General features: G+C 36.6%; 2 protein-coding genes across 4 annotated transcripts; one reads left to right on the top strand and one right to left on the bottom strand.

Moving 5' to 3' along the window:
* Positions 1 to 2,272: 2,272 nt before the first annotated feature.
* On the bottom strand, positions 2,273 to 5,234 carry LOC102309848 (kinesin-like protein KIF2C). Its single transcript, XM_042217220.1, is given in 12 exon segments — positions 2,273 to 2,560; positions 2,667 to 2,734; positions 2,821 to 2,931; positions 3,037 to 3,136; positions 3,138 to 3,280; positions 3,382 to 3,473; positions 3,550 to 3,613; positions 3,748 to 3,838; positions 4,435 to 4,597; positions 4,717 to 4,771; positions 4,876 to 4,971; positions 5,098 to 5,234. Coding segments are annotated over 12 exon segments (1,101 nt in total). The 5' UTR covers positions 5,173 to 5,234; the 3' UTR covers positions 2,273 to 2,517.
* Positions 5,235 to 14,923: 9,689 nt separating this feature from the next.
* LOC102310356 lies at positions 14,924 to 18,071 on the top strand. Of its 3 annotated transcripts, none has more exons than XM_005952516.3 (8): positions 14,924 to 14,980; positions 15,536 to 15,572; positions 15,973 to 16,182; positions 16,305 to 16,437; positions 16,526 to 16,620; positions 17,082 to 17,441; positions 17,522 to 17,569; positions 17,734 to 18,071. In XM_005952516.3, exons 1-8 carry the CDS (start codon positions 14,939 to 14,941, stop codon positions 17,766 to 17,768), a joined length of 960 nt encoding a protein of 319 aa, XP_005952578.1. In that variant the 5' UTR covers positions 14,924 to 14,938; the 3' UTR covers positions 17,769 to 18,071. The 3 variants fall into 3 exon arrangements, 2 of the variants coding, with proteins under 2 accessions (XP_005952578.1, XP_042073155.1); XR_006053703.1 differs by having other exon boundaries at positions 14,929 to 14,980; positions 15,973 to 16,172; XM_042217221.1 differs by lacking the exon at positions 14,924 to 14,980 and having other exon boundaries at positions 14,997 to 15,572.
* Positions 18,072 to 18,189: the final 118 nt, after the last annotated feature.

Here is an 18,189-nt window from a genome sequence, read left to right as displayed (position 1 = left end):
TTCCTAATGTTTTTGATTTCCCTTAATATATCCTGTGCTGAGTCCCTTTTATGTCTTCTTTCTAGTTCCTTTAGTCTCTTATTCAACTCCTCTAGTTTTCTATTCTTATCTTTTTTCCTAAATGAAGTTATTGCTATAATTTTCCCTCTTAGTACCGCCTTCAAAGTATCCCATAGTATGGGAGGTGGTACTTCTCCGGTATGGTTGAACTCTAAGAAGAGACTAATTTCTGATTTAATTTGTGCCTTAAAAGGCGAATCATTCAACAGACTTGAGTTCAATTTCCATGTATTATTTTTTAACCGTAGGTTAAAATCAATGGATAAGTATATTGGTGCATGGTCACTTAGATCTATCGTCCCAATTCCACAAGTATGTATTTTATCCTTATCTTTACCAAATGTTATGAAATAATCTATCCTTGTATAAAGAGAGTGTGGAGCAGAGTAGTAAGTATAGTCCCTTCTATTAGGAAAAAGGTCTCGTCATATGTCAATTAATCCTACCTCCTCAAAAAGTGCATTCACTTTGATATATGGGGATTTCCTATCATACGTTTTCCTGCTAGACGAGTCTAATTTTGGCTGTAGGTGTATATTTAAATCCCCTCCACAGATCAAAAGGCCTTCTGTTTCTGTTACCATAATATTCATAATCCTTTGGAAGAAACTAATATCACTCTCTGGCGGGGCATAAACATTTAAAAGGGTGATCAAATTCCCATCTATTTTTCCTTTTACTAGAATAAATCTGCCCTCTTTATCACCCATTTCAGATACTTTTTCAAAGTTTAATTTGCTTGAAATAAGGATTGCAACTCCTCTCCTATGTCCTGATTTGTATGAAGAAAAAAACAAATTAGTAAAACCCATTCTCTTTAATTTTACGTGCTCCTTATCTGTCAAGTGGGTCTCCTGTAAGTAGACTATATGGGCTTGTTCTGCTTTCACTTTAGGATTTTAGTACGTTTAATTGGATTTAACAGCCCATTAACATTGAAAGATAGAAATTTTACTTTATCACTAGCCATATGTAATCAACGTATGTCCATGGAACAAATAAAATGAAACTTATCAGATCTACTCCCTAAACAAACAAAGATATCAAACATAAATAACAAGTACAGAAAAAAAGACTGTGGTTCCAAGGCTGGGGTCTCTAATAAGTGACCCTGGGTAGAGCTAGAAAAAGCGTCTAGCTGTGAGGGAAAGCCTCTCCCATATATGGGCTGAGGGCCCCCGCCATGGCACTTGAGGCGGAAGAAAACAAAGTCGTTGTTCATTACACGGAAAGTGTGTCTTTATGCATCCCTCGCTTATATCTATATAATCTCATCCAATTGGGGTAGAGATATACACACAAACATCTTGAAATATATATAACACCGCGTATTTTTACCTCCATTTTAAAGCCGACAGTACTTATAACTCCTCTGACAGGGTATGATCTGTCTTCTGAAGGTTCGCAGTCTCGCCCTGATATCTTTCTCTCGCTCGTCGTCTGTCCCTCGCTGAGTTGGTCCTCTCGTTGTTTCCCAGGCGGTACGGGACAGCTGCTCGACCAGACTCTCCTTCGATGTAGTCACATTAACTGGAAGCCCTCTGTCCTTCATGTCTGTGGTCGCCTCCTCCGCCGTCTGATACAGACATGTTCCATCCTCATAAAACACTCGTAGTTTTGCCGGGAACGGAGTATGGAAGCGGATATTTTTCTGCTTTAACACCCGCTTCGCCTCTACGTACTCCTTTCTCTTCTGCAGTACTACTGGAGGGTAATCATGGTCAAAGAATATTAATTTCCCATTCAGAAAAACTTTCTTCTTTTCCCAAGCTCTACGTAGGATCTCTTCTTTAACCCTATAGCGGAGAAATTTGACTATTATTGATCGCGTTTTATCTTGCCTGTCTCCGGCGGGTCTTGATGCCAACGCCGGGTGTGCTCTCTCGATGCCAAACTCCACAGTAGGGTTTATCTCCAGAGTGTCGCGCAGTAGTTTTTCCACAAAGTCCATCATAGACGAGCCCTCGGCTCCTTCCGGAACATTATATATCCTTAAGTTTTCTCGTCGGGATCTTCCTTCCTAGTCAAGTAACTTATTTTCTTGTTGATGCATGATTTTTATCATCTTATTCAGCGTCTGTTCCAAATTTTGAACACGGTCTTCCACTTTTTCAATTTGTACCTCTGCCTCCGTTATTTTTTGATTAACGCTGATAATCTCTGATTTAATACCAGTTGTTCTTTTATGTCTTTTCGGAAGTCCCGAATCTCCTCCAAGATTTTTGTCAAACTTACGTCGGCACTTGAGAGAGCTGGGTTAGCATTAGCTTCGCCTTCTTGTCCCTTCGTAAGAGAGCTGCTCCTCGAATTTTCTGCATCTGCAGTTTCTGCGGCGGTGGTTTCTTTGTTTGCACGCGTCTTCCCCATTCTTGCCCCTCTCATCTGTTCAAGTATTATTTGTAGGTCTAGTATTTGATGGTCTGAAGGGACGAAATAACTATTTTCGCGAGGGAGCTATTACTTTAGGCTGCCATTCAGGATGGTGACGTCACCGGAAACTCTGCAGAAAATGTTTCAAGCTTCATCATACAATAAGGCAACTGAGAATTCCCATTAGAAAAAAAACAAAGCCCACAGATTCAGAGCTTCATATGCTAAATACATACCTGTCAGCATAGCGCAATGTGTTCATTGTATATTCACATGAGGTCATACCTGGAGACACCATAGCAATCTGTGAAACAAAGAAAAAAATTTATTTGATGTGGATTTCAAAATATCCAATGCTGAGAGGAAGTCAAATTTGGTGTGGTAACATACCATGCAGGTCCTGGACTTCTCTCCAATGAAAGAATCCCTGAGGACTTTGGTCAAAGTGCTCATTCGGAAAGGAATGTGATCACTGTTCTTTCCCAGTGAACGGATACACTCCTACAGGATACAAGAGAGGAAACACCAGTGTTTTGAGTTGCTGTGCAGACATATTTAATGGAGAGAAAACAGAGTACTTCTGCCTTTTAATCAGCAATCGATTACCTTGAGAGCCAGAAGGCTGCGGTTGATCTCGGCAGTTTCAACTAAAGTACTCCGGTCATTGCTGCTGACATCTGTACAAGTTCGTAACAATACTAAACTACCTGCATGAACTGCCAATCTGTATCATCTTGATGACCTCCTCTGCTGAGGTCACATAGACCTCTTTGAGGCCGACCACCTGAACCTGTTGTCGTTCATCTTCCAAAGCACGCAGCTTGGCCTTCTTATGCAGCAGGTCATACACCTAAATAAAAATAAATGTCTAGTTTGCTATATGGATTAATTGAACACGTGGATTCAATAGATATCTTCTGAGTGAAGGGTGTTCCCTTCACGTCTTCCTACCTTGCCGTTGTAAATCTCAAAGAAGCTGACGTAGGCAGCGAGATCCAAATTAGCATACCTCCTGTGGTGGAGGTAGGCAAAAACATCCTGGGCTAGAAGTGAATAGACTCAAATTATGACAAAGTCTGTTTTTTGTACAAAATCCAGTTGTTTCATTTAAGGTCCTACCTGCTAATCCGTAGATGCCTTTAGCACTGTTCTGCTGCTTCCCTGTGAAATCACCTCCCATTGTCTTAAAAACAAATAAAGACTTTGAATAAATTCCACATTTGCAAAATTGTGCTTCAACCACCAAAAAACAAAAACAAACAACAACAACAACAACAACAAAAAACCCTCAAAGTCTTAGATCAAGGGGAGACTTACATGAGTCTTACCACTTCCTGTCTGGCCATAGGCAAAACATGTTGCCATACCACCTTCAAAAATGGACTGGACTAAAGGTTTAGCTGTGAACCTAAAAGGAAAATCAGAATTTTAGTCACAAAGCCCTGAATGGACAGGCTCCCGGGTATTTGTCTGACCTCTTGCAGACTTATACCCCCCTTAGATCTCTTAGATCAAGTGATCTTTTGCTTTTAGCTGTACCAAGGTCGAGGCTGGTTCATAGAGGTGATCGAGCATTTGCAGTCGTAGCGCCTAAGCTGTGGAATAATTTACCCCTACACATCAGACAGGCTCCTACTGTCAATCTTTTTAAATCTTATCTTAAAACGCATTTTTATTTACTGGCTTTTAATACAGCATGAGAGTTATTTGTTATTTGTTAATTCATATTTGGTGTTTGCTTTTAATACTCTAAGTTGTTTTATTATGTATGTTGTATTCTTGTACAGCACTTTGGTCAACGCTCCTGTTGTAATTAAATGTGCTATATAAATAATTAAACTATTAAACTATTAAACTATCATAACATTAACAGGAAAATTACAGCATGTATAAAAGTATACATCGAGTCTCCATTGTACTGGTTAATGTCCCAGTTGAAAAAGCTAAGTTAGAAAATGTACAATCAGAGCCACTGTTGGTTTAAAGGAAAAATTAGGTAGTTACTTGTAGACAAGTTCATTGGTGGCGGTCTCATCAAAGGAGTAGTCAAAGTGGAAGACTTGATTGTCCAAGTACTTGGTGAGGTCCACCTTGTGTTTTGGCTCATGGACCACTAACGCACCTTTCCCAGGTACAGACACCACATCAATCTCCTTTTTATTAATCTCTACAATACACAAGAGTATCAGAGTTAGTGTATAAACATGGCAACTGTTTTCTCTCCCTTAATTACTCCTTTATATTCAGATGATAGAATAGAGAATCTACAAATTATTCCTGACCTACCCTGCTTGTTAAAGGGCCGCTTGCGAACGCACACACAAATCCTTTGGGGCTCAATCTTAAAAAAGGCAAGAGATGTGCAGAGAAATGACTGTGCTACAGTTTGCAAAGCTACAATAAAACTTTCTGGATGGAACATTGTAAGTCCATCTTCAAACCTACCGTTTCAGTAGTTGATAAGGGTGTGATTTCCAAAGTCGCTCTGAAATCCTGAATCATCTCAAAGAACTTCTGGTTGGGCTGGGAACCTTCCAGAAACTATAAAGACAAGCAAACAAAAGGTACTGTAACAAAATGAGGAGTAGTTTTGCTCATTTTTAAAACAATTTGCATTATAAAATAAAAAAAATAAAAAAAAGAATAATGGTTGAAGAAATCTTTCACCTTTCCCCTCTTGGTTTGCATATCTGGGGGCTTTATAACACAAGAGAGCCTTTTATTGCCTTTGTTCAACTCCATGGGAGCCACAGATTTCCTCCTGCCTGAAATGTGAAAAAACAAACAAACAATATACACACTTAATATACACACACACACACACACACACACACACACACACACACACACACAGAAATAAATAAATGAGATGTTAACACCTAATACCAATAAAATGGGTTACATACCTCTAACTGTTTTATTACTAGATGACAAAAAACAAATATAATTCAGATTTAACAGAAGGAAAAGACCAAAATATTTCTTCATACATTTAAAGTACTCAGAAACTTATTCAAATACATTTTAACAGGTACATGATATGACTTTGTACCCTGCAGATAACAAAATGAATATGGCATGGTCACCAACAACAACATGTTGTTAAATGAAACAGATGTGGCACTGTTATGATTTTTTAAAATGCATTATGCATTTTTTAAAAATCTTTTTGTTTTCTGTTTTAAATGAATAAGTAAATCACAACCAACCAGAGTTTTTGAGGACTGATGATGGTGGGGGCTCGGGATGTATGGTTTCTGGGTTAGCTGAAAGGGATTCTGTTGCTGAGACTGGTCCTTGAACAGAACCTGGGGCCTGAAACATACACGTCTGCCGAGCCTGGGACCGAGTAGCAACTGAAAGTGACACAAAACCAAGTCAAACTGCTGAAATATGAGTTTATGAAATTCAGACTGATTATTACCAGCATTATTGATCTGGATTAAGACAGCCACTACTGGTAAAATGGAGGAGAAAAAGGTAAGAAGAAGAAGAAAAAAAAAAAAAAAAAGCTGTACGAGGCTGTCTGGCAAAACACAAGTGACACCAACAGTAAATTCACCACTTATTTTTCCGAAAACAGAACAACCAAATTAGACATCCACAGTGGTAGAAAAGTGTGTTACTTGAAACAATCCTCCATTTCTGACCATTACTTAATCATTTTTCTCCCAATCTCACCCTGAAAATAATGACTAAATACAGCAGGAAAGTGTTTAGAGAGGTCACATTTGGAAACTGTTTTTCTTTCTATACTAACAAAATTCTTTTTACAAGCCCTAGGTATTGCCCCCTGGTGGCCATTAAAAAGAATAGAAATTTAAGACAGAGCCTACACCTTTATTTAAATGTCTAAAAAAAATGTCAGACAGCTTTTAATCACCTGCCTGACACAAAAATATGGAACTGATTGACTTGTTTGACATACTTACTGTACATTACGAACATAAAAAGACAACAAATATCAAGTAACTTTAACCAGTAGTGATGTGCGATACCACTGATTTCCTTTCCGATCCAATACCAAGTAAAATTCAGGGTGGTATCAACGATACTGATCCTTTTTGCACGATACTTTGTGCAAAAACGTATTTCATTTATTGTATCTCAAATTATAGCATCATAATGATTACAGGACATCAGATTACTTGTTCTTATCACTTAATAATACAGAATTCATCATATAGAAATAAAAAAAACCTGAAGTTGTGCGCTATTTGAACACCTTGCCTGCCTGCAGCACTAAAGGACTCCATGAGAGACGTCTGTCTCGCCCTAGCAGCACCTGTCCCTGTCCACTCCTCCTCCTCCTCAGTTCGCCTCAACATACGCTCATCATATTCTGTGATATGATTTACTCTGAGGTGTTTGACAAATTTGTGGTGTTGCCACAACACCTCACTTTCTTGCCACATGTATCACAAACCACGTTTGTGGATGTAAAATACGTCCGAACATAACTCCAATTACGCTCAGCCATTGTTGTGACTGCGCACGCCAAGGGACTGCGACACATTTATACAGCCGTATTTCGCACATGACTATGAAAAGCGGAAGAGGAAGTAGTTCCTTCCAATGTAGACAATCCGAATGAAATAGGATCTTCCCACTGTGATCCTGTTAATGATAAACTACAAGTTTACTCTAAATTACTAAAATATCGATATTTTAATGTGAGAATCAATTGTAGAACATAAATGACTGGTATCAGAGGAATTGATATTTCAGTATTGAACCGCACATCACTATTAACCAGCCACTGACTTGTGAATTTTGTGGCTCCATTGTATATTGGTTTTCAAATCTGCTTAGCTTAATAAGAGGTTACTTGTCCAGTTCCAAAACAAATATTCTCTTTGTGGGTTGTGTCAGGAAGGAAGATACCAAAATATCCAGAGCTTCCTGTTGTGACAAGATCTTTCACGTGGAATTCCAATAAAATTGATTCATGTTTGTGGCTGTAATGTGACAAAATGTGAGAAAGTTCACTAGTTCCTGCCTAACTGGCTTCAGGGGTATTTCAGCAGACACATCTGGGTTACACAAACAAAGTTCAACGATTAAACTGGCCTTAAAACTTTATTTTTTTTTTAACATTTATTTTTAAGCTATGTTTTTCCAGACATCTTTTTGACGTACTTATTTCTGATGTATTTTTATTTTTTTCATGTTGACAACAGGAAATTTCATATTAAAATGAAATTATCTGCCAGAGCTGCCTGTTGTGACAAGGTGGCAGACAAAGAAACAAAAAACAAAACACAAAGTACTAATAAGAGACTTTATATAAATTTTGATTAAGAAGCCCCTACATTATTATGTATTCCTTGAAATTTAAATGAATTATCATTTTTAAAAAAGTGCTAGCGTATTTATCTCTACATTTTTGCAATTACTCGCTTTTTCCTTTACTCATTTTGATATATTTTCTAAGTAAATAATTATTTGTGGACAAAATCATCCAACTCTTGTTGTGATCTTGCTCTGTTACAGTAATAATCCAGCTGCTCTTCGCTGATGCCTTGGGTACGTTTAATTCAACACAGTGAAAGCACAATGTCCTGCTGTTGTTACAAAAGCAGAACTTAACTCACCCCTGACCAAAAAGCTGATTGTTCCAGGAGGGATTTGGACACCAGAGCTATAATTTTAATCACAGACACAAGGATTAATTTGCATCAAGTATACAATATTTTCCAGTATTAAAGTAAAAATGTAACTTGTATGTTGTAATTGTTCTTTTTGTGTCAAGGTATACATCTGGAGTTCTACGAGGAAGCTAAAAGTTGGATTGGGGCCTTGGCGCACTGTCAGAGAAATAATACCTCGCTGGTTGAAATATGCAACAAGACTGTGAGGGATGAAGTGAAAAATCTCTTGCAAAATAAAATCTTGCAGGATGGTGTGTGGATTGGCTTGGAACGACCAATCTTTGGCAACAAGGATAAATGGAAGTGGATTTCAGGGTCAAAACTACTAAATGCTCAGTTGAACAGCACTGATTCAGTCAACGGCTTAAACAACCACTGTGGAAAGATCGTCTTCGTTAATGAGACAAAAGAAATTAAGTGGCTGGATGCCAGCTGTCATGAAAAAATACCTTACATCTGCAAAGGTAAGCTGCTGATTTGTTTGGGTCAGTCTGGCATGATATTGATACCAAATGTTAAATTCTCCCCTTTTCCAGGTTTGAAATTTTGAGGATGCTCATATACAATCAACTGAATTGTTTTGAGTGAGTGGTTATTGATTTTTGTGAAAGAAAGGGAAGCCAGCAGCTGCAGCAGGCAGGAGAAAGGCAATGACGACAACGATGGCAGCAAAGAGAAAGGCGACAGCGGCGAGGAGAAAGGCCAGGGCAGCATGGGGGAAGGCAACGGCAGCAGCGAGAAGAAAGGCGACGACAGCAAGGAGAAAGGCTACAGGATCTAATGAACACTGAAAGCTAACTAAAATACTATTTTTAAATAAATAAATAAATAAGGAAATATTCTGAGTTTTAGTCTTTATGTTTTTTAAATCTTGTTTCCTGAGACTTTGGATGTCTACATGAAACTGACCTGGCTGTCTTCCTGTTGTGTTTATGCTGATTTTCTAAATCTTGACCTTTATGCCATTTTAATTAAAATACAAAATGTTTTTTTGATCTCTCATTGTTGTTTGAGTTAATATATTTGTATGTGTCAGAATACCTGTGTTGAGTTTTGTTCACTCTCAGTATTTCCTGGGTTTTTTGTATATCGATATTCTAAGGTTTTGTTTATCATCTAGTTCAGTTTTGGGGTTTAGGCCTATATTCTGAGTCTTTTATGTATTCCTTCCCTAGTTATCAGGTTTCCCTTTTGTTTTTGTTCTGTCTAGTTTTCATCTATTTGTGATTCCATGTTTGCAACTTCCTGGTCCTCGTATTAGTTGTGTTTCCTGTTTTATTGTGATAGTTTCTTGTTTAGTGTGTGTTGCCCAAAGATGTACTTCCCTTGTCATGTTACCCTGATTTGTCTCTGCTGTGTTCACATCTGTTTCCACTTCCATACTCACCCTCTTGTGTTCATACTATTCCTGTCTGCCTATGTGCCCTGTCAGAGAATCTGTTATGTTCCCATTAGCGATCTGTCTAGTTCCTGTCTCATGACGGCCCTCTTCATGTTTCGGTTTTCTGTTATTTCCAGTTTAGATTTTTTTTTAGTTCGGGTTTATGTTTTAGACTTTTGCCTTTGTTTTGTACCAGTTCCACCAACCTAATAAAAGCGCTCACTTTTAAACCTCCATGTAAGCATTTATGTCTGCCAACTATACAAACACTGACAGTATGCTGTTCAAACAAACTGATAAGCTTCTATTTGTTTCCTATTTGACTAAACACACCCTCCTACTTGAAGGTCTTTGGACTTTTTGTAATTTCCAAATTTCAAATAGCTTATAGCTTATACACTTGCATTTACAAGATATTTGAGCTTCATTTTAGCTTTGAGATTCATTTACTAGTCAAATTTGTGAATTAAGAGTTATTTAATGTATAATGTAAGAAATTGCACACACATAATTATACAAAAAACATTAAAAAGTAAGTAAAAACAAAATAGCTGAGTTTTTTAATCTCATCTGCCCTGGTTATGAGAAGAATGCAGGGAGCATTTGCCGTCAAACTTCATTCAAATTGATAGTTTTAATGTGACGATCAGGTACTTATGTATCAAGTTATTTTGTACACTGACTAATTATTCAACAAATAATATCAGCTTGCAATTGTTAATGCACTCTTTCATGCCATAAGAGCTAAATACTCAGAGTCCTTATTTAATGCCAGCTACAGGACAATATTTAATGCAGCTAAAAGACACTTGTGTGCTCTTCAAGTTCATTGTTTTTAGTACACAGAAATGTAAATGTCATAAATGATGTGTAACATCATGTCATTTGCATATTTGGTGCAGCAAGTTGTGTTTGCCTAAAGGCTAATGCTCATCCAGTACATACAGTGGTTTGCAAAACTATCCGGCCACCTTGAACTTTTCCACATTTTGTCACATTACAGCCACAAACATGAATCAATTTTATTGGAATTCCACGTGAAAGACCAACACAAAGTGGTGTACATGTGAGAAGTGTAAATCCAATCGAGAATCTGTGGCAAGATCTGAAAACTGCTGTTCACAAACACTGTCCATCTAATCTGACTGAGCTGGAGCTGTTTTGCAAAGAAGAATGGGCAAAGATTTCAGTCTGTAGATGTGCAAAGCTGGTAGAGACATACCCTAAAAGACTGGCAGCTGTAATTGCAGCAAAAGGTGGTTCTACAAAGTACTGACTGAGGGGGCTGAATAATTACGCACACCCCACTTTTCAGTTGTTTTTTTGTAAAAAATGTTTGGAATCATGTATGATTTTCGTTCCACTTCTCACGTGTACACCACTTTGTGTTGGTCTTTCACGTGGAATTCCAATAAAACTGATTCATGTTTGTGGCTGTAATGTGACAAAATGTGGAAAAGTTCACTTGTTCCTGCCTAACTGGCTTCAGGGGTATTTCAGCAGACACATCTGGGTTACACAAACAAAGTTGAGGCTGAAGATTAAACTGGTCTTAAATCTTTTTTTTTTTTTAACATTTATTTTTAAGCTATGTTTTTCCAGACATCTTTTTGACGTACTTATTTATGATGTATTTTTATTTTTTTCATGTTGACAACAGGAAATTTCATATTAAAATAAAATTATCGGGCTTCCCCTCTTTCCTGAAAAAACAAATTCCTGTTTCTGTGTAGCTAATGCAAATATGAATACAGAGACTGTATTGTGAGATAACATGAAAGTTGTTTTTTCAGTCGAATAGAATGCAAATGTGTGCTTTTCACTTTTTTAAGAATAGCATGTAAGTTCAACATATCAGGACATAAAAAAATCATTTGATCAGTTTTAAATTAAGTAAATACAGCCTAAGATGATAAACAACACATCAGATATTACTCTGTGTTATTATTTATTTTATGAAAACTAAACCAAAATGCAGAGGAAAACTAGGTACACTGTTACTGCTTCCATAGGAAATAACAGAGTAAGAAGCAGCCAGGTTCTCCTAATGCACTTGATTACAGCCAGTGTCTTTTCTGATCATCAGATAATCTTAGGAAACATGTTGTTGCTGCCTGTCAGTCTGTGAATGGTTACAAAACAATTTTATATTTGAAGTCAGTTTTTCTACAGTGAGAAAAGATATTGACACATGGAAAGCAAGACAGCAGCCAATCTCTCTAGGAGTGGACATCCCAAAAATTCATAAAGGAGGCTTAAACTGTCCAAACTGCATCTCACCAAACCAAAAGACTTCTGGATCAGACTGCATCATATTACTAAAATGCATCATTGCACTGCATCAAATGCAGTGAGGACTTGGAAAGCATCCGTTTTCCCAGTCCTCACTGCTACGCGAAAATGCTTTTTTCAAAATTATCCACTTTAGAGAGCGTTTTCAAAAAGCTCAGTTTTCCTTGACCACAAAAGGCGTATCAGTGTGGACATGGCCACAAACTATTTTCATAGCACTGTCTTATAGTTCTCAGAGGTAACACCATTTACCACTTGGATGTTAGTACTTTGTACGAGCTAGAGTTGTTAGCACCAAACTCAAACCTGCAGGCCCCAGGTGTCTGACCTCTAACCCTTGCTGCCACATGTCCATTCAAGGCCCTTGTGCGGTAGCAGTAACAGGAGTAGTAGCAATGGTAGTTGTACACATTAAGACAATAACAAAATCAGCTTACTATCACCTCAAAAATATTTCGAGGATAAAAGATCTGATGTCTCAACAGGACCTGGAAAAACTAGTCCATGCATTCATCTTTAGTAGGCTTGATTACTGTAACAGCATCTTTACAGGTCTACCTAAAAAATCAGTCAGACAACTACAGCTCATTCAGAACTCTGCTGCTCGAGTCCTCACTAAGACCAAAAAAGTGGACCACATCAGTCCAGCTCTGAGGTCCTTACACTGGCTGCCTGTCCGTCAGAGGATAGACTTTAAAGTTCTGATGCTGGTCTATAAAGCTCTGAATGGTTTAGGACCAAAATACATCAATGACCTCCTGACCCAGTATGAACCTTCCAGATCCCTCAGGTCATCTGGATCCGGTCTTTTATCAGTTCCCAGAGTCAGATATTTAAATAGCACAGCAAGAAAGTCAAAACTATGATCTTGGGTAAACTATCCCAGGTTTATGCCATGTCTAAAATCTGTCACAAATAATTCTATTTTCAGTTCAGTTTAATTACATAGTGCCAAATCACAACAGCACTTGTCTCAAGGTGTTTGTAATTTAAGGTAAAGAACCTACAATAATACAAACTATTAAAAAGGATGACATCCAAAATAGTTTTCCTGTGAAACACAACAGTAGCTTGAAAATGCACATGTGCCCAGTACTAACTACCTTGAAATTGTCCAGGTGTCTTCCTTGCTAACCCTGATAAGAAGAAACCCGAGTAGCCATGGAGGTCAAATCCTATCAATTCCTCTTTTTAACAGTAGCTCCCCTATTGATCGTGGCACTTATAGTAAACAATACTCAGACTTCTACCTTTACTATTTTAGAAAAGGTTAGAAAGTGAATGTCCACAATTTAGAATTTAACTGCAGAAAGAAATTTAGCAAGAGCGAAGAAAATTCAAATAGTAAACAAATTACAAACATAAAGAATTCACATCACTGCACATACAGTCACAAAAAGATAGAATTTACTTCATGTTTCCTTCAGCAGTTCTACTTCAATTAGATTTGTCTTTAATATATTTTCACATAAATATTTATTGTTTTAATACAAAGTTATTTATATTAGTTATCCCCAAAACTCTGTATGTTTATGTAGCTCCTCTCTAGATGTGTAACCACAGTGGCAAATCAACTGTTAGTGATTCATTCAAGTGTCAGACTATATATAAACCACATCCTCGTTCTCCTCCCTTTCATTATCTCATGGAATAAGATTAGTAAACAGTCATCAGAGGAAGGGAGACTTTATTTTAAACAGAGAAAATGTTGACTTTCTACTGCAGTAACCGTGACAGATCAGGTCAATATAAAGTACCTTTATACAGCAAAGATTAAAAGGAAATGAACTGAAAATTATATAGCTACTAACTTTTAAGGAGGAATGCTTCCTTATATGAATTAAAAAACACAACTTAAATATAGAGATTACTTTTCTGAATGCAAATTATACTTCGCATGGGATAATGTGGCATAGAGATAAGGTAAATGTGTGCTATCCACCTTACCCAGCTTTATGTCTGCAGTACTGGTAGATAAGCAGGCAAGTGAACCTTTTAAATCACATTTGAAAACATGAAAAATGAGTCATAATGTGAAATCTAAAGCACTAAATTAATTCTACAAGTATACATGCAGGTGGTGGCAGATTAACTAGTGATTCAACAACACTTCCTGTAAACATAATACTAAAAATACAAGCTTTTTCATATTGTGGCTGTGACTCAATATATTGGTTTGCTTGTCATGAAAACTGATAACCACATATTTGTTTCCCATTTGACTGAACACACTTTCTCACTGTACGGTCTCTGGATCTAGATTTACATACATACTTACATAGGGTAAAAAAGGGAAGTACAACACTGTGAACTAATTCCAGTATGAGTTTCCTGTTATCAGTTTTTAAGGATGACTTGAAACAGCAGCTGAAAAAAACAATAATAAAATATGCTTGTTTAGATTTGTTGCATACTCTGAGACAATTATAAAGAAATCTGACCCACTATCAAGAAATATTAAAAAACAACAACAACAAAACATGCTGCATAAATGGTTCCAGCCTTTGCTATTTTGTAAACTGTAGCTAAGAAATTGACTTCACTGCAAAGCTGGTACACTATAGGCAGACAGGTATATGGTGTTATATTACAGAAACCATCAGAGCTAAATGTCTACATTTCAGTGGAACCCATTGCAAGCATCATGTAAAGCATACAGTAAACAAATAAGAATGACTGTCTCTCTCAATACAGCATTTATTGAGAGAGTAATAACAGAAGCACCCTTGATTTCATGAAGAAGAGAAACAAGCATAATGTATTGATGTACAGAATTTAGATGGAGGTATTTGGTGGTTAGACTCCAATGGGATGTCTCAGTGGAACGTCACCCCCACAGTGATACAGATTAGATTTAGTTTTATAATCAAATTATGTATCTTCTTTTAGATCAGAGGACGGGCATACAATAGCTAATCTGTTGTTAAAATTGCACAGAATAACCTGACAGAGTTTATTTAGATTCATTTATTAGAATGTTTGTTTTCCCCCTTACTATATCAGACTATATTATTATATTAGAAATGTTAACCACACTGCATATCCACAGGGCCTTAGGGGATTCTTCTTCAAAAAAGAAAGAAAGAAAGAAGAAGCCAAATAAGCATTTGTGGGTGTGTTTCTTTAGTCAAAACAGGTGACATCTGAACACCTGTGGATCTCTATAAAACAACATCACATTTCTATGCCTGCATTTATATCACAACAACTAAAAAATCTTAATGGGGTAAGTACAAGATCTGTCTGAAGAACACAAATATAGAAATTTGGTTATATGTGATTGATCTTTAAAAATAAACTTACTCGTTTAGTTTAAAAAGAAAAGGAACATTTGGTTTGGTAGGTCTAAGCAACGTGTTTGATTAGAGGAGCTATTCGTTTTCTATACCAGCTACAGTCTTAAGAGAATTGAATCATTATTACAGTAGTTTATATATGTTTATACAAATAAACTACTGTACTCAAAACTTCTGGCTATGATGATTTTATGATTAATGGACAAACTGTTTCGACATTTGCACTAAGTACTAGAATCCAAGTTATCATTTTTAAGTGTTTCTGTATCATGAAAACAAGTGTACAGTATATAATGTGTATCTATTTGTGTATCTATTTGAATGCCTAGATTGTACCCTAACTCTAGTTTTGCACCTTGAATATGTAATTTTCACAGTTACATTAACACTTGGGCAAAGCGTGGAAGTATTTTAACTTTTCTACGTGAATGTGCTGTGTATGTTTTTTTCATAACTTTCCAATATTTTTCTGGTCATGTTTACAGGTCATGGCAAGACTGACCTATCTATCACTGCTGCTGGGTATGTTACCAACTGATTGGTCATAGTTAGAAACCTTAAAACGTTATTTTATCAAAATTACAATTATCAAACCCAATCACTGTAGCAATTCACACAGAGGAAGAACCTATTCTCTGCTCTAGTAAATGCACTATTTTCATTTTAAGAAAAAGTTATTTGGTTTTGTTCAATCCCTCTGAAGCTTTAAAATGCATGTTTCTTGTAAAGTTCGTGCTTGTCTATTATTTATTTTATACATTTGTTCCTGCATTTCTTATTTTTACTTTTTTTCAAACAATTTATTTTTTACTGCATATCATTTTCTCTAATTTATTGATAAAATAAAAGGGAAAGGGAAAGCAAAACACCTATGGTAATATATATATACAAGGAAACTAAATACAGTTTGTGTGATCAACAGTCCAGGTGTTCAGCTGTTCCTCAGAAGATCCAAACATAGATTGCCCTGCTAACTGCATAGTTGACAGTTGGAACTGGACACTTCAATGTTTTCAAACCAGCACAGAGCCTGACACACTGATGGTTGTGGGTCAGACATTGGATCACTGTATGCCTGGGAACAGCTTTAATATGTACAAAACTAGCTGTTTGTCTTTTCAGGTAAATGGAGGTAAGCTCTCCAAACCCCATTTTTGTTCTTATCTCTACTAAATGTCCATAGTTTAAAAAAACAAAAAAACAACATAAAACAAGATGTCTGCATGCTGTGTGTTCTTACATATGGTTTCCAAGGACCCAAAATAAAACTGACCAACATAAAACCTGACACTGCTCAGAAGTGCAACAGCATATCCACTCCAGCTGTCAGTGGAAATCATTGTGACAAAAATCTTACTAAGAGCACGTGTATTAACTTTACACCAGGGTAAATATGTGTTGCATCCATTTTGCTGCTAATGTAATCTTAAGAATCCTACATAGTGTACATTACAGGTAATTATTTTTTCTTACAGAGAGAAAATATGTATCTCCTTGGGATCTAATGGGAAGGGAAGGATGGAATTTAACTGCACTCAAGAACACCCAGGCAGTATCTGTAATGGCACGGGTAAGTTTTATTCAACATAACAAAACCATCTTACTGCGTTTGAAGCAGTTTTTAGAACTTTTTCAACTTAGAGCTTTACCACACACACGAAATAGAAATTACTCTGTAATTAAAAAAATAATCACTGCTGACTGTTGTTTATCATTGAAATATGACTCAACATATGATATGCCTCCAGGAGAAATGTAGCACTAGACTAGTCAGAAGAAAAAATACAAATGACCAAATAAAAGAATAACGTAGAGATGAGACTTTGTACATGCTAAAATAAAATTAAAATTATAGTCATTGTAAAATGATGTATATTTACCTGCATTGAACCAGATTTTTTTAATTGAATGCCCAATGTAGAAAACTAAAAATAGCTTTGCATTTGCAGCAGTGAGGCAGAAGATTGTTTTGTGTCACCACATCCTAAAATCTGTGTTGCAAAAACCTTAACCTACCTTTTCTGTGTTCAGATCTGCAGTTCAACTCAGTAAACAAAACTTGGATTGATGCATTGGAGCACTGTCGGCAAGACAATTCCTCCTTGGTTGAAATCTACAATGACACAGTCGATATTGAAGTTAAAAATTTGCTGCAAAATAAAACAGAGTCACACACAGGGGTGTGGGTTGGCCTGGAACGATCCATTTTTGGCAAAAATCCTGAATGGAAATGGATTTCAGGGTCAAAGGTTTTATATTCTCAGTGGAACAACAGTTTTCCTGTAAACTCCTTAAACAACCACTGTGGAAAGATCATCACAGTTAATGAGGCAAAACAAATCAAGTGGCTGGATGCAAACTGCCATAAAAAACTGCCATTCATCTGTCAACGTAAGCTGCTGTTTTGATTAAGATTAGGTCAGGTATAAGCACCCGAATGTTTTTAAATCTCACCTTTCTTCAATTGCCAGGTCTGAAAAACAACATTTGCTCTACTAAAGCACCTACTCTGAATCCAGGTAAATCTACTGAAACTATTTCTAGTTTGAAAGCAGAAACTTGTAACTTTATGTTCACTTCATGGTCCTTAGAAAGAATGTATGCAAACTAAAAACACAAGTCATTCCGTTACCGGTATTTGTTTTTTATCATTTTAAATTCACATTTGTGTTTTGGGTTACAGTGCTTTGCATTGACATCGACAAGGATAGTTGCTAATAAATGAATCGAGAACAGGATATACTACATCTCCCTGGTCACACTGAGATGAAATTCCTGAGGAAACAGATGAATGACCCAACATATCCAGTGTGTAAATACTCTCTTCAAGCTACTGTTGTGTTTCACAGGAAAACTATTTTGGATGTCATTATTTTTAATAGTTTGTATTATTGTAGGTTCTTTACCTTAAATTACAAACACCTTGAGACAAGTGCTGTTGTGATTTGGCACTATGTAATTAAACTGAACTGAAAATAGAATTATTTGTGACAGATTTTAGACATGCCATAAACCTGGGATAGTTTACCCAACATCATAGTTTTGACTTTCTTGCTGTGCTATTTAAATATCAAGTTTGATTTTTTGGTTTGTTCTTTAGTACATTTAGTTTTGTTCCTAGCTGTTTGATTCTGGTGTG

This window comes from Haplochromis burtoni, unplaced genomic scaffold (assembly GCF_018398535.1).
Source record: "Haplochromis burtoni strain Fernald_Lab_line unplaced genomic scaffold, NCSU_Asbu1 Contig_1697, whole genome shotgun sequence".
Lineage (NCBI taxonomy): Eukaryota > Metazoa > Chordata > Actinopteri > Cichliformes > Cichlidae > Haplochromis > Haplochromis burtoni.
The sequence above is the reverse complement of the archived record's forward strand: the minus strand, read 5'-3'. Positions and strand labels throughout refer to the sequence as shown.